This window comes from Leucoraja erinacea, chromosome 11, assembly GCF_028641065.1.
Source record: "Leucoraja erinacea ecotype New England chromosome 11, Leri_hhj_1, whole genome shotgun sequence".
Classification (NCBI taxonomy): Eukaryota; Metazoa; Chordata; class Chondrichthyes; order Rajiformes; family Rajidae; genus Leucoraja; species Leucoraja erinaceus.
This window is the reverse complement of record NC_073387.1, coordinates 25,032,376-25,046,270: the sequence shown is the minus strand read 5'-3', so window position 1 is coordinate 25,046,270 and position 13,895 is coordinate 25,032,376. Positions and strand designations below refer to the sequence as shown.

General features: G+C 44.9%; 1 protein-coding gene across 10 annotated transcripts in view; it reads right to left on the bottom strand.

Annotated features, from left to right (window-relative positions):
• Positions 1-13,895, bottom strand: part of n4bp3 (NEDD4 binding protein 3) — a 100,038-nt gene that overhangs the window by 8,023 nt on the left and 78,120 nt on the right. For 7 of the 10 annotated variants that reach the window (XM_055642885.1, XM_055642884.1, XM_055642883.1 and 4 more), the window contains one exon: positions 1,920-2,340. In XM_055642885.1, coding sequence (XP_055498860.1) covers positions 1,920-2,222 — 303 coding nt within the window. In that variant the 5' untranslated portion in view covers positions 2,223-2,340. Of the gene's footprint in view, positions 1-1,919; positions 2,341-3,954; positions 4,112-13,895 lie in introns of those variants that run through there. The other 3 variants (XM_055642890.1, XM_055642891.1, XM_055642888.1) reach the window with 2 other exon arrangements.

Genomic DNA, 13,895 nt, shown 5'->3' with positions numbered 1-13,895 from the left:
AAGACCATCTGTCAGAGCTCCGGAAAGAGTCCTTGCCACATCCATGAAGCCAAAGTGGCAATTTGTCCCTTTACTTTCTTTTCCTGTCTGTCATAGAAGGGTGGAGGAGGGGTTGCCATTACCAAGGAGCAGGTGCTTGGGAAGCTGAAAGGTTTGAAGATGTACAAGTCACTTGGACCAGATGGACTACACCCCAAGGTTCTGAAAGGGGTTGTTTTAGAGATTGTGGAGGCATTTGTAGTGTCTACTCTGTCATTCAATCACAGCTAATCTATCTGTCCCTCTCAACCTCCATTCTCCATCTCCATCTTCTTCCCATAACCCTTAACACCCTTACTAATCAAGAATCTGTCAATCTCCACTTTTAAAGTACCCAATGACCTGGCCTCCACAGCCATCTGTGGCAACAAATTCCACAGACTCACCACCCTCCGACTAAAGAAATTCCTTGTCTCCTTTCTAAAGGTATGTCCTTTTGTTCTGAGACAGTGCCCTCTGGTTCTTAACTCTCCTACTATCCTCTCCACATCCACTCTATCCAGCCTCTCACTATTCAGTAAGTTTCAATGAGGTCCCACTCATCTTTCAAAACGTCAACGAGTGCAGGCTCAGAGCCATCAAATGCTCATAATACATTAGCCCAATCAGCCCCTGGATCATTCTCGTACAACTCCTCTGGACCCTCTCAACTGCCAGCACATCCTTCCTCAGATACGAGGCTCAAAACTGCTCACTATATTCCAAATGTTGTCTGACCAGTCCAAAACTCATCTCAGCAGCAAATGTGATATTTGACGAATGAGCAGTTTGGATGAATGTCTGCCAATTCTAAGAGAGAGGTCTGATTGAGACAGAAGACAATTATTTTGCTCTTCCCAATTTTTAGTTGGAAGAAATGCAAGTCCATTCATAACTGAATATCAAACAAGCAGCACATTGGCACAGCTCCTAGAGTTGCTACTTCACGGCGCCAGAGACCTGGGTTCGATCCTAACTTTGAGTGCTCTCTGTGTGGAGTTTGCACTTTCTCCCTGTGACTGCATGTATTTCCTCCGAATGTTCCAGTTTCCTCCCACATCTCAAAGACGTGCAATTTTTTAAGCTAATTGGCCGCTGCATATTGCCCCTAATGTGTATGGATTGGGAGAATATAGAACCAGTGTGAATGGGTGATGGATGCCAGTGTGGACCAAAGGGCCCGTTTCCATACTTTATCGCTAAACTCAACAACGACAACACAGAGATGATGGAAAGACCATGAGAAGCTGTGGTGAAGTTCCGAAGAAGGGTCTTGAGAAGGGTCTTGACCCGAAACGTCACTCATTCCTTCTCTCCAGAGATGCTGCCTGTCCCGCTGAGTTACTCCAGCTTTTTGTGTCTATCTTCAGAAGTAAAGGCATTAGTGGCATCTTCTTTATATATATCATTTGCATGCATGGATATAATGTCCTCTAAAGTTTTCTGCCTTACAAACAAACCACAACTTTTATGAATAGATTATGGCATGACGTGATATTGATCAGAAATGATACATGCTGTTCCAGAATCCATTTGCAAAGACATTACAAGAATCTGTGCAAATGCTGATGACATGTTTATGGGTGATGTTGACAAGTGGCAGCATGTTAATAAGAAATAGATTGGGGCCTGAAATGGATCCAAGGGAGTTCACCCGTGTTTCCTGTAGGAGAGGGAATGAGGCACCTGAACAATGGCAACGCAGTGGACTATATTATAGTTATCCATGTTCACACAGAATCAAAATATATCGAGAAATATTAAGAATTCAGAACGATGGAAATAAAATACATTATATGAGAAAGGTCTATCAATCTGCTAAAAGGGCTCAGTAAATGCCATCCTATTTTACTACATCAAACATATTTTAGTTGGCCATTTCTGGCCTAGGTTTAGAGTACCTTTTCAAATTTCCCTCCAACAGGAAGTGAATTCTTTGTAAGATCAATTTCCTTTCCATAAATCTCAAACTGTCCATCTTTCCGGCAGCGTTCCATGGAAGAGCTCCCAGATGCGACCCTTTTCTCTGCCTTTGCTCCTTTTTTGGTGTTGTTCAGATAGTTCAACAGCTCCCTTTGGGATAATCCCTTTTTAAACAGCCCGTCCGGCTGCCTGAGATTGCACGCATTGCGATTTCGGCGACTTTTCACATTATCACATGGGAGGTCATGCTTTTCAGCCATCAGACTACCAACGCTTCCCATTTTGCATTTGCTGTTGACGGGAAAACAAGGATACAGGTTGTTGGAATCACTAGATAGGCAGAGTGTTGACCGCAGCCATGGGCATTCACGACTCCAAGAACATGGCTTGATGGCAACACTAGGAGAGAAGAAACAAGCTGCTTAGTATAATGGAAGCAACAAAGACTCAACTCTGCTCTATCACTGGAAGAAACTGGGTAAAATACACACCCCCTGAATTACACAGCAATGAAGGGAATGTGTTCTCAGCTCTCTCTGTGCAAGAGAATACAAACATGCATTCACACTTATTGTGCAGTAAATTCTACAAACATCCCTGAAGAAAATTAACGTATTGTACACCACCACATTGCCACAACTATCCTTCTATTAAGCAACATAAAATAAAATATTTTACTGGTTGTATGCATGGCTGGCTCTTTTGCTCCAAGTTGCCCTTGAAGCTGTGCTGTACTGAAACAGACTGGAATGCCCGATTTTCCAACTGTACTAAATAGACAATGGACAAAGGAGGTATTGTAATATTTTAAACAAGGCTTTCTTTCACCCATGTACCATTGCAGTGTTTCCAAACGTCAGTTTTTTTCAGTCAGTTAGTTTCAATATTGTCCAAATGAGTAAGGACAGAAGAGATGAAGCATCAGGAAAAAGATAGGGAGCGGACATAAGAGACTGCAGATGTTGGAATCTTGAGCAAATTCAAAGTGCTGGTGAAACGCATCAGGTCTGGCCACATCGGCGATAGGCAATGACATGAGATTTTGGATCGGGACTCTTCTGCAAGGGGTGTTTTGTTCTCAGGATCTTGCTGGACTGAAGAAATTCAGGCATAGACACTGGTTGAGCAAAGGGAAGGTTACAGCTCTAATGCCATCCGATCCCTATTGGCCTACCGACATAGAGGTAGAAGGGGGAAGGGGGAGAAAGAATAATCGAGGCAGGTAAAGCCATTGGAAAGGAAAAATATGAGAGAAAGAGACACAGGAGGACAGGTGGGGTAAACCAGATGGGAGGGGAGGAGGGAGCCACGAGAGGGAGAGGCGGGAAATGAGAGAGGAAGGGGAAAAGGACAACGGGGATAAACGAGGGAAAGATGAGGGAGGAAAACAGATAAAATCTTGCGACTTTTTCCAGCTTCCTACTAATTGGCCACATTTCAAGCACTAGCATCATGACCCAGCATTGGAATCGCACAAATGATGAAACTAAGTTGTAATATTGCACCGTTAAAGTGGTTTAATAATACGGGATTTTTTACATCTAAAACTCCTACTGCTCAACTAAACAATGCATCATATTTAAGTGACGCAGGCAAGATGTTTGTGAGCCATCAGTAGCTTGCTGATGTTAAACAATAATATATTGAATATAGAATCAATTCAATTTAAAATTCACAACAATATTATACAGTACTTGGACATAAATATGATTTATTTTACATTTATTTCATATTTTATCAAGCAATGTCTCATAACGTTGTTCAATATTATGTACTCATCCGTTATTATGTTCCTAATTTGGAAATCATACAAAATAAATGCACAGCAAATTCCTGCCCCACCATATCTCCCTCAACTTAGCCTTACTGTAGATTCCCCTTATCTGTAAAAAAGAGTGAAGCATTGATGCAATAGGTAATTTGTGTGGAGGTTAGTGTGTTTGTGTGCATCAATTGTCATTAAAAAAAAAATCTTATTCCTTTATCACAAAATTGCACTGAAAAAAACCTCACCAACTGCCATGCCACACAGTGTCATTGTTTTTATCCCAGAAGCAGCAAGCGATGTACCAGGTGAATGGCTGAATTTATGGGAAAATCTCAAGAGATTTGCTGCATAAACCAATAGTTCAAATCCAAACGCCAACACTTGGATCAAATTCCAAATGTCCCCAAAGTGTGAGATACAAAAATCAGATGCAGAGTGAACTCCCAGGATTAGAAACTTTCAAGCCCTTCTTTTCTTTGATGAATCAATGTGACGGTGCTTAGGAGGAATGAGGCCTTGATATTACACTGGTTCCATACAACAGTAGAACATGCAATCGTGCACTAATATTTTTCCTCAGAGTTGTCTTACTATAACATAGAGTGTAGGTCACACACAATGAATAGGACTAATGTGACAGAACTAATCGAAAATGCTCGAGAAGAATTGGGAAAAAATGTTTTTATTTTTGGAAGTAACATGAATCTAACACTAGTTAATACTAAATATAATTCTACATTGGTATCGTATGAATATCAAATAAGCTATACCGGTTGAAAATATGGAGTATAAACAGAAACTTTTGGACAAGTTCAGCAGATTGGGTAGAACTTGTGGATGAATAAAGCAGTTGGCGTTTCAGATCTAAGATCCTTTCTCAGTTTTGATGAGGTGTCCAAGATAGGAAATATTGTCCGTTTCTCTTTGCTTCCTCGCCTAGCTGAGTGTTTCCAACATTTTCTGTATTAATATTCTTTTTGCATGTATAGTTCTGGGAAAAATTATAGACTGACTTAGTTGATTTTATTTTCTCTCCAGCACCATCTAGTGGTATCTTCTCTAGTTCAGGTCGATCTCCATTAATTGGGGAACAGAGTCTGGCATGAGAGTTAGCAATGAGCATTCAATTCAACGTAGCAGGGAAGAATTCCTGACTGAGATTGATTGATTGAATTGCTTGAAAGATGCAGAATGGAAACTGCTGCTTAGTATTCTGTGTGGCTGAGCAGCTTGCACTGAGATGCATTTAGAGTGATTGCAAGAATAACGTACATTTCAAATATTTTTTTACAGTTCAAAAATAATTATTTATTAGTCATTATCTGTAATTGGTGCAAAAGAGGCTCACCAGGATGTTGTCTGGGTTTGAGAGCATTAGCGGAGGGATGGGGCGGGGTGCGGGGGCAAGGGCGATGGAGAAAGCTGAGAGAAGAGGTGGGGCAAGGCAAGGCTTGGCAGGTGATAGGTGGATACGGGTGAATAGGGTTTTATTGGCAGATGGTTGGGGAAAACAGTGGATTATTTTTAAGCATGGGCGGAAACCCCGGTGGGGGGGGGGGGGTAGTACAGGGGGTGCGCCACCCCCCCTCCCCCAATGTTTTGAGAGGTGGGGGACAATCCCCCCCCCCCTATGTTTTGTAATCCGGATTTTAAAACTTGGTGAAAAAAAATCTATTAAAAATCTCCACTTCCCGCGAGACAGTGGGGGTGGGACTGATGATCGAGGGCGCCGATTGGACGAGAGAGACGTCGGTCAGCAGGCAATGGGGCGGGACATGATGATTCAGCGCGATGATTGGAGGAGGGAGGTGTCGGTCAGAGGCGGAAGTAGGGGGGTGGGACTGAGGATAGGGCACGGTGATTGGAGGAGGAAAACATCCTGGTGGAGCAAAGATCATAGAGCGGAGCTTGAATCGGCCTGTTCGCGGGACTTTTCATCTATTTCCCTACTATTGATTCCCTATACCTCCTCCCTCGACTCAGTCCAAGAACGCCACCAGTCTTTTGATGTGAGGAAGAGGTTCACTTGCACCTCCTCCAACCTCATCTACTGTATCCGCTGTTCCAGGTGTGGACTCCTATATATCGGTGAGACGGAGTGCAGGCTCGGCGATTGTTTGTCTGAACACCTCCGCTCAATCCGCCTAAAACCTACCTGATCTCCCGGTTGCTAATCACTTTAACCCTCTCCCACACTGACCTTTCTATTCTGGGCCTCCTGCACTGTCAGAGCAAGGCCCAGCTCAAATTGGAGGACCAGCACCTCATATTTCGCTTGTGCAGCTTACACCCAAGCGGTATAAATATTGACCTCTAAATTAAAATGAATCCTCTCTCGCTCTCTCTCTCTCTCCAACCCTTCCCCTTCCTAATTCTCCGACGGGTCTGAATGTCCCCGATTAAATTTTATTTGAATGCTTCCTTGACACCTTCTCCTAGCTATCAATGATTTACTCTACATTTTCCTTGACCCAAATCCTATTTGATGTCTTGTTTTCACACCTTGCCCTTTCTTATCTTTGTGTCTCCCTTCCGACTCTCAGTCTGTGGAAGGATCTCGACCCGAAACGTTACCCATTCCTTCTATCCAGAGATGCTGCCCGACCCACTGAGTTATTCCAGCATTTTGTGTCAATCTTTGGTGTAAACCAGCATCTGCAGTTCCTTCAGACACATTTCTTTACTGTTGAGGTACGGCTTACTGCTCTATCATTTTCTGCTTTGTTTCTAGTGTTATTCTTAAATGAAAAACATTGGCTGTTTTCCAGTCCTCTGGTCCCTTGCCTGTGCCCAATACCACCGCTCTCTTAATATCAACGTGTTCTAGATCATCAGCATACTCCCCACTAATCTCACATCATCCAAGCTCTTCCTCTTGGTAAATACTTATTTCCTTCGGCTCCATGCATAAATCCCCTTCTTTGTTCTTGAGTGGACCTCTTAAGGGGTTGGACAGGCTAGATGCAGGAAGATTGTTTCCGATGTTGGGGGAATCCAGAACAGGGGGTCACAGTTTAAGGATAAGGGGGAAATCTTTTAGGACCGAGATGAGGAAAACATTTTTCACACAGAGAGTGGTGAATCTCTGGAATTCTCTGCAACAGAAGATAGTTGAGGCCAGTTTGTTGGCTATATTTAAGAGGGAGTTAGATGTGGCCCTTTTGGCTAAAGGGATCAGGGGGTATGGAGAGAAGGCAGGTACAGGATACCGAGTTGGATGATCAGCCATGATCATATTGAATGGCGGTGCAGGCTCGAAGGGCCGAATAGCCTACTCCCGCACCTTGTTTCTATGTTTCTATGACCTACCCATTTCCTAGCTATACCATTGTTCCTAATATCTATCTATATTACTAAAAGTCTGTTCTTGACCGGTTTTCGCCATCTGTGCTGCGATTTCCGAGAGAACGCCGCCACCTACGGCCGGCATTTTTGGCCACCTTGCTCAGAGCCCCCCTCCGCTGCATGTGTGCCAATGACAGAGATATTAATGTTTTTACAAAATTCCCCATTCTCTCTGCTGCCCTCGCTGGCGGCAGGGGGGGGGGGGGACTACAAAACCAGGAAGTGGTGTGCCTCACTCACACTTCAAGATGGAGGAAGGCAGAGGGTCACGTTTCTCTGAGCTGTGAATAACACTGAACACATGTCTACTCAAATGTAAGTGCCCTTAGTGGTTCTAAAATGCTTGCAGAATGTGTCTATTGGTTCTAAAGCTTGCAAAAAAAATGTCTATTGGTTCTAAAGCTTGCAAAAAATGTCTATTGGTACTAAAGCTTGCACAAAAATGTCTATTGGTTCCAAAGCTTGCAAAAAAAAGTGTCTATTGATTCTAAAGCTTGCTAAAAAAAAGTGTCTATTGGTTCTAAAGCTTGCAAAAAATGTCTATTGGTTCTAAAGCTTGCAGAAAAATGCTTATTGGTTCTAAAGCTTGCAAAACAATGTCTATTGGTTCTAAAGCTTGCAAAACAATGTCTATTGGTTCTAAAGCTTGCAAAACAATGTCTATTGGTTCTAAAGCTTGCAAATAAAATGTCTATTGGTTCTAAAGCTTGCAAAAAATGTCTATTGGTTCCAAAGCTTGCAAAAAAAGTGTCTATTGGTTCTAAAATGGTTCATACTAGCGCTCCAGAAAGCGCCCCCCCCTCCCTCCCCCCTCCCCCTTCCCTGGTTGGCTTGGCTTGGGTGTGTCTTGAAATTGAAAGGCACTACTTACTGCAAATGGTGGCTTGAATTTGAAAGACACCACTTACTGCAAATGGTGGCTTGGGAGCTTTGATGTTGAAAGGCACTACTTACTGCAAATGATGGCTTGAAGTTGACAGACACCACTTACTGCAAATGGTGGCATGAAGTTGAAAGGCACTACTTACTGCAAATGGTGGCTTGGGAGCTTTGGCTTGAAGTTGAAAGGCACTATTACTGCGAATGGTGGCTTGGTTGCTTTGGCTTGAAGTTGAAAGGCACTACTTACTGCAAATGGTGGCTTGGTTGCTTTGGCTTTTGAAAGGCACTACTTACTGCAAATGGTAGCTTGGGTGTGGCTTGAAGTTGAAAGGCACTAGTTACTGCAAATGGTGGCTTGGGAGCTTTGGCTTGAAGTTGAAAGGCACTACTTACTGCAAATGGTTGCTTGGGTGTGGCTTGAAGTGGAAAGACACCACTTACTGCAAATGATGGCTTGGGTGTGGCTTGAAGTTAAAAGACACCACTTACTGCAAATGGTGGCATGAAGTTGAAAGGCACTACTTACTACAAATGGTGGCTTGGCAGCTTTGACGTGAAGTTAAAATGCATTACTTAGGCACTACTTACTGCAAATGGGGGCGTGGGTGCATTGGCTTGAAGTTGAAAGGCACTACTTACTGCAAATGATGGCTTGGGTGTGGCTTGAAGTTGAAAGGCACTACTTACTGCAGATGGTGGCTTGGGTGCTTTGGCATTTAGTTGAAAGGCACCACTTACATGCAAATTGTAGCTTGGGTGCTTTGGCATTAAGTTGAAAGGCACTGCAAATGGTGGCATGAAGTTGAAAGGCACTGCAAGTGGTGGCTTGGGAGCTTTGACTTGAAGTTGAAAGGCACCTCTTACTGCTAATGGTGGCTTGGGTGTGGCTTGAAGTTGAAAGGCACTACTTACTGCAAATGGTGGCTTGGATGCAATGGCTTGAAGTTGAAAGGCATTACTTACTGCAAATGGTGGCATGAAGTTGAAATGCACTCCTTACTGCAAATGGTGGCGTGGGTGCATTGGCTTGAAGTTGAAAGGCACTACTGTAAATGCACTTCCTGTTTGCACTGTATATTGATTTTAGATAAAATGCTACCACTTACGGCTGTGAGTTTTGGCCATCTTACTCAGTCCCCCCTCCGCTGAGCAGGTGCAGAGAATTCTTCCCATCAATGAAAAATAAAAGTGTTATTAGTTTTTAAAAAAATGTTGAGAATCTCTCTCCTGTCAATCACTCCATGAAAGCCACACCTTTTCCGGTGGGGGGGGGGGGGGGAGGGGTTATAAAACCCGGAAATGTGGGTGTGGCTCAGTCACTGCAAGATGGAGGAGGGAGAGGTCACGACTCGCTGTCTTTAGTGGCTTTGCACCTACTTCAAATGGTAAGAAACTGCACTTGAATTTGGTGGCCTTATACCCTGCTTGAAATAGAATTTCAAGGATTAGCCGTGAGTCAACTACCAGCCCACCAGCCGTGAGTGAATTGCCAGCACAACAGGCTTGATTGACTGAGACGCCAGCCCAAGAATCCATTTGCCGCACAATTTGCATACTAGCCCTCTGAAAACCAGTCCCTTCAGCCCACAACACCCATACTAGCGCTCCAGAGAGCCCCCCCAACTGGCCACCAATAATAGAATTGGTGGAGAGGTGGAATATTGCATTAGATGACCAGCCCTCCTGTGTGATGCTGGGACCCAACGGGTCCCACTTAGTCTAGTATGTATTAAATGTCTTGGGCTTCTCCTTTAACCTACTTACCAGGAACATTTTGTGGTGCTTTTAGCCCTCCTTATTTTTGTTTAAGTTCCTTCTAATTTCCTTTAAATTCATCAAGGGCCTTGTTTTACTGCAGCTAATCTTACATATGTTCATTTTTTTGGGACAAACTTGCAATATCCCTTATCATCCAGAATTCCTGAACTTTGCCATGCTTATCCTCACAGGTTCATTTTAGTCAAGGCTTTTTAAATGTCAGATATGAATTTATTCTCAAACAGTTGCTGTCAACCTACTTTTTCCTGTTCTAATTGGCCATCCTCTAATTTATCACTTTCACCCAAGTACTAGTCTTATCCTCATCCATGATTATCTTAAAAAAGTCACGGAATTATAGTCACTGCCCCCTATGGTCAGAGATATTGTGGCCTTCTCCTGTGATCCTGTCCTTTACTATTCTGTTCAATATTCCTAAACTACTCCCCTACTTAAAATCTGATCATTTTGCCACATTCATTCCCTAATATAAAGGCCTATATGAGCCTGTTCACAATTGAACTATCTACGTATTGTTCCACGAAAAGGTCCTGAAATTACCTAACAAATTCTGACCCACACAATAAACCTGTTGATTTTCACATCCTCCATGATCTGCATGCATATCTGTTCCTGTCGATCCCACTTACTACAGGTGCACAACCTTTTATCCGAAAGCCTTGGGACCAGACACTTTTCGTAATTCAGAATTTTTCGGCTTTCGGAATGGAAGATTTTTAGCGTAGATTTTAACGGCTGGCTCAGTGGTAGAGTGCTCGGCTCATATCCGCAAGGTCGCGAGTTTGCGCCTCGATCCCGGCAGTTACTCGATCGCGAGTTTGAGTCTTCAATGTAGTTTTTTCTTGCAGAATAGGAGAGAATAGGGAGGGTTAGGCTGGGATCATTCTCTGCGAGATAATCTTAGTGCGGGAGACAAGTGTAGGAGAGGTGTACTGACTGTGTGGGCAGAACTTTGGAAGTGATTGCCCACCATTCTCAAAAGCCGCTGTGTCTCCCTGTCCCTCCAACTCCAGAGGAATCCGCTGCCCGATGGGCCGCTACGGCGACAAGTGGCAGTTCGCCCACAGCCCGAGCTGCGCCCCCTCATCCGCAACCCGGGTTCCTCTGGAGTTGGAGCGGGGCTGGGCTAGAGTTGTTGCTGGCTGTGAGTCTCTGGGATCTCCATGCTTGCAATGGGCCTGTGGGTCCGTGTCCCGATGAGGGGGCGCAGCTCGGGCTGTGGGCGAACTGCCACTTGTCGCTGTAGCGGCGCATTGGGGAGCGGCTTCTGGTGGTCCTGACACCTCTCAGCTCCTGTCCAGGGGGATGGCCGGAGACGTCGGGACCAACAGGAACCCGCTCCCCGATGCGCCGCTACAGCGACAAGTGGCAGTTCGCCCACAGCCCGAGCTGCGCCCCCTCATCCGCAACCCCGGTTCCTCTGGAGTTGGAGCGGGGCTGGGCTAGAGTTGCTGCTGGCTGTGAGTCTCTGGGATCTCTGTGCTTGCAGTCGGTGTCCCGTTGGTCCTGACGTCTCCGGCCACCCCCCTGGACTGGAGCTGAGACTGGGAACTTTACCGCCCTTGCCCCCTCCCTCTGCAACTGCAAACAACTCCACAGTTCCCAGTCTCAGCTCCTGTACAGGGGGGTGGCCGGAGACGTCACAGCCCGAGCTGCGCCCCCTCATCCGCAACCTCAAGACCAAGACGCACCTTGCACACCATCAGCTTCTGTCCCTACGTGGAGCGTGTTCCTCTGGAGTTGGAACGGGGCTGGGCTGCTGCTGGCTGTGGGTCTCTGGGATCTCCGTGCTTGCAGTGGGCCTGGGGGTCGGTGTCCCGTTGGTCCTGACGTCTCCGGTGATTGGCACTAGCTCCGACGTGAAGACAGTGCAAAGCCCCCGCGCCAGTGCAATGCGCGGGGAGCTGGAGAGGGGAGGGAAGGGGTCACACACATGGCCTGGAAGCAGAGGGGTGTAGGTGGGGTGAAACTTAAGGGAGCGACAATTTGCTGCTGCCTGCCCGCTGAGTTAAAAAGTTCTCATGCAAGACTCACGATACACTGTGTATCGTGAGTCTACCGTGGGAACGTTTTAACTCAGCGGGCAGGCAGCAGCAGATTGTCAATTATTAACCCTCCCGCGCAATATACCCTCACCTTCTCTTTTATGAATGGGGATTTAGTTCCCCTTTCTTCGAGGACCGACCGGAGGTTCCGCTGTCACCTCTGCGGGCCGCCCTCGGTGAACGTTTTCAAGGACCTTTCTTCAAGGGCTGAAAAAATGTCGCTATTCGGAGGTTTTCGTTATTTGGAACTTCGGATAAAAGGTTGTGCACCTGTACTGGGAAAAGTCAGTCAAAGTAACTTTATTGTCAATTCAATTATGCAACAGTAGTTACACATAGGATCGAAGGCTATAGTATAAATGATATAACTGATTCCACGGGCCTTTTTCCTGAGTTATATCCATATCACCTGCTGGTTGACCCCTCCAAGATAAGCTCTCGAAATATTGGAAATACCAAATGGAACTAGATTTTATTCTTCTTATCACTCCGAGAATCTATCTTGAACTTTTCTACATCCAAATTGTTCTGCTTGGTGAGGTATTGAATGTACTTCTATAAATATTGACATTCAATATTAAAATACTAAAAAAAGTTATTAGCTTGCATGTAATTCCAGAGTTTCGCCTAGTGCCAAACTTCCAGCAGTGTGTAACAATGAACTATTCTATTTTGGTATTATCTGCATATTGCAATACCATTCCCTGTACAAGCTGATAACACTTTTTACAGACGCCTTTTCAAGTCCACACCCAGTCCTTGAAGCTGTCACATCTGGCATCAATGACATCACTCTTCTTTCCTGTTTTGAACGTTTGTTCCTTTGAAAGATGATTCACTCTGAACAACTGTTTATTTTTCTAGACAAGGGACGTGCTGGCCTCACCAATATTTTCTGTTATATTGGTTTCTGTAAATTGCCCCTTGTGTGGACGATGTGAAAGTGGTCTAACATAGAATTAGAGTGAACCGGTGATCAATGCTTGGTGTGGAATCGGTGGACTGAAATGCCTATTTCCACAATATACTGGATCTCTAAACTAAACTTTACGAGACCATTCTGCAACATGAACACATTTGAAACATAGAAACATAGAAATTAGGTGCAGGAGTAGGCCATTCGGCCCTTCGAGCCTGCACCGCCATTCAATATGATCATGGCTGATCATCCAACTCAGTATCCCGTACCTGCCTTCTCTCCATACCCTCTGATCCCCTTAGCCACAAGGGCCACATCTAACTCCCTCTTAAATATAGCCAATGAACTGGCCTCGACTACCCTCTGCGGCAGAGAGTTCCAGAGATTCACCACTCTCTGTGTGAAAAAAGTTCTTCTCATCTCGGTTTTTAAAGGATTTTTTCCCCCTTATCCTTAAGCTGTGACCCCTTGTCCTGGACTTCCCCAACATCGGGAGCAATCTTCCTGCATCTAGCCTGTCCAACCCCTTAAGAATTTTGTAAGTTTCTATAAGATCCCTCTCAATCTCCTAAATTCTAGAGAGTATAAACCAAGTCTATCCAGTCTTTCTTCATAAGACAGTCCCTAGATCCCAGGAATCAGTCTGGTGAACCTTCTCTGCACTCCCTCTATGGAAATAATGTCCTTCCTCAGATTTGGAGACCAAAACTGTACGCAATACTCCAGGTGTGGTCTCACCAAGACCCTGTACAACTGCAGTAGAACTTCCCTGCTCCTATACTCAAATCCTTTTGCTATGAAAGCTAACATATCATTCAATTTCTTCACTGCCTGCTGCACCTGCATGCCTACTTTCAATGACTGGTGTACCATGACACCCAGGTCTCGCTGCATCTCCCCTTTTCCTAGTCGGCCACCATTTAGATAATAGTCTGCTTTCCTGTTTTTCCCACCAAAATGGATAACCTCACATTTATCCACATTATACTGCATCTGCCAAACATTTGCCCACTCACCCAGCCTATCCAAGTCACCTTGCAGTCTCCTAGCATCCTCCTGACAGCTAACACTGCCCCCCAGCTTAGTGTCATCCGCAAACTTGGAGATATTGCCTTCAATTCCCTCATCCAGATCATTAATATATATTGTAAATAGCTGGGGTCCCAGCACTGAGCCTTGCGGTACCCCACTAGTCACTGCCTGCCATTGTGAAAAG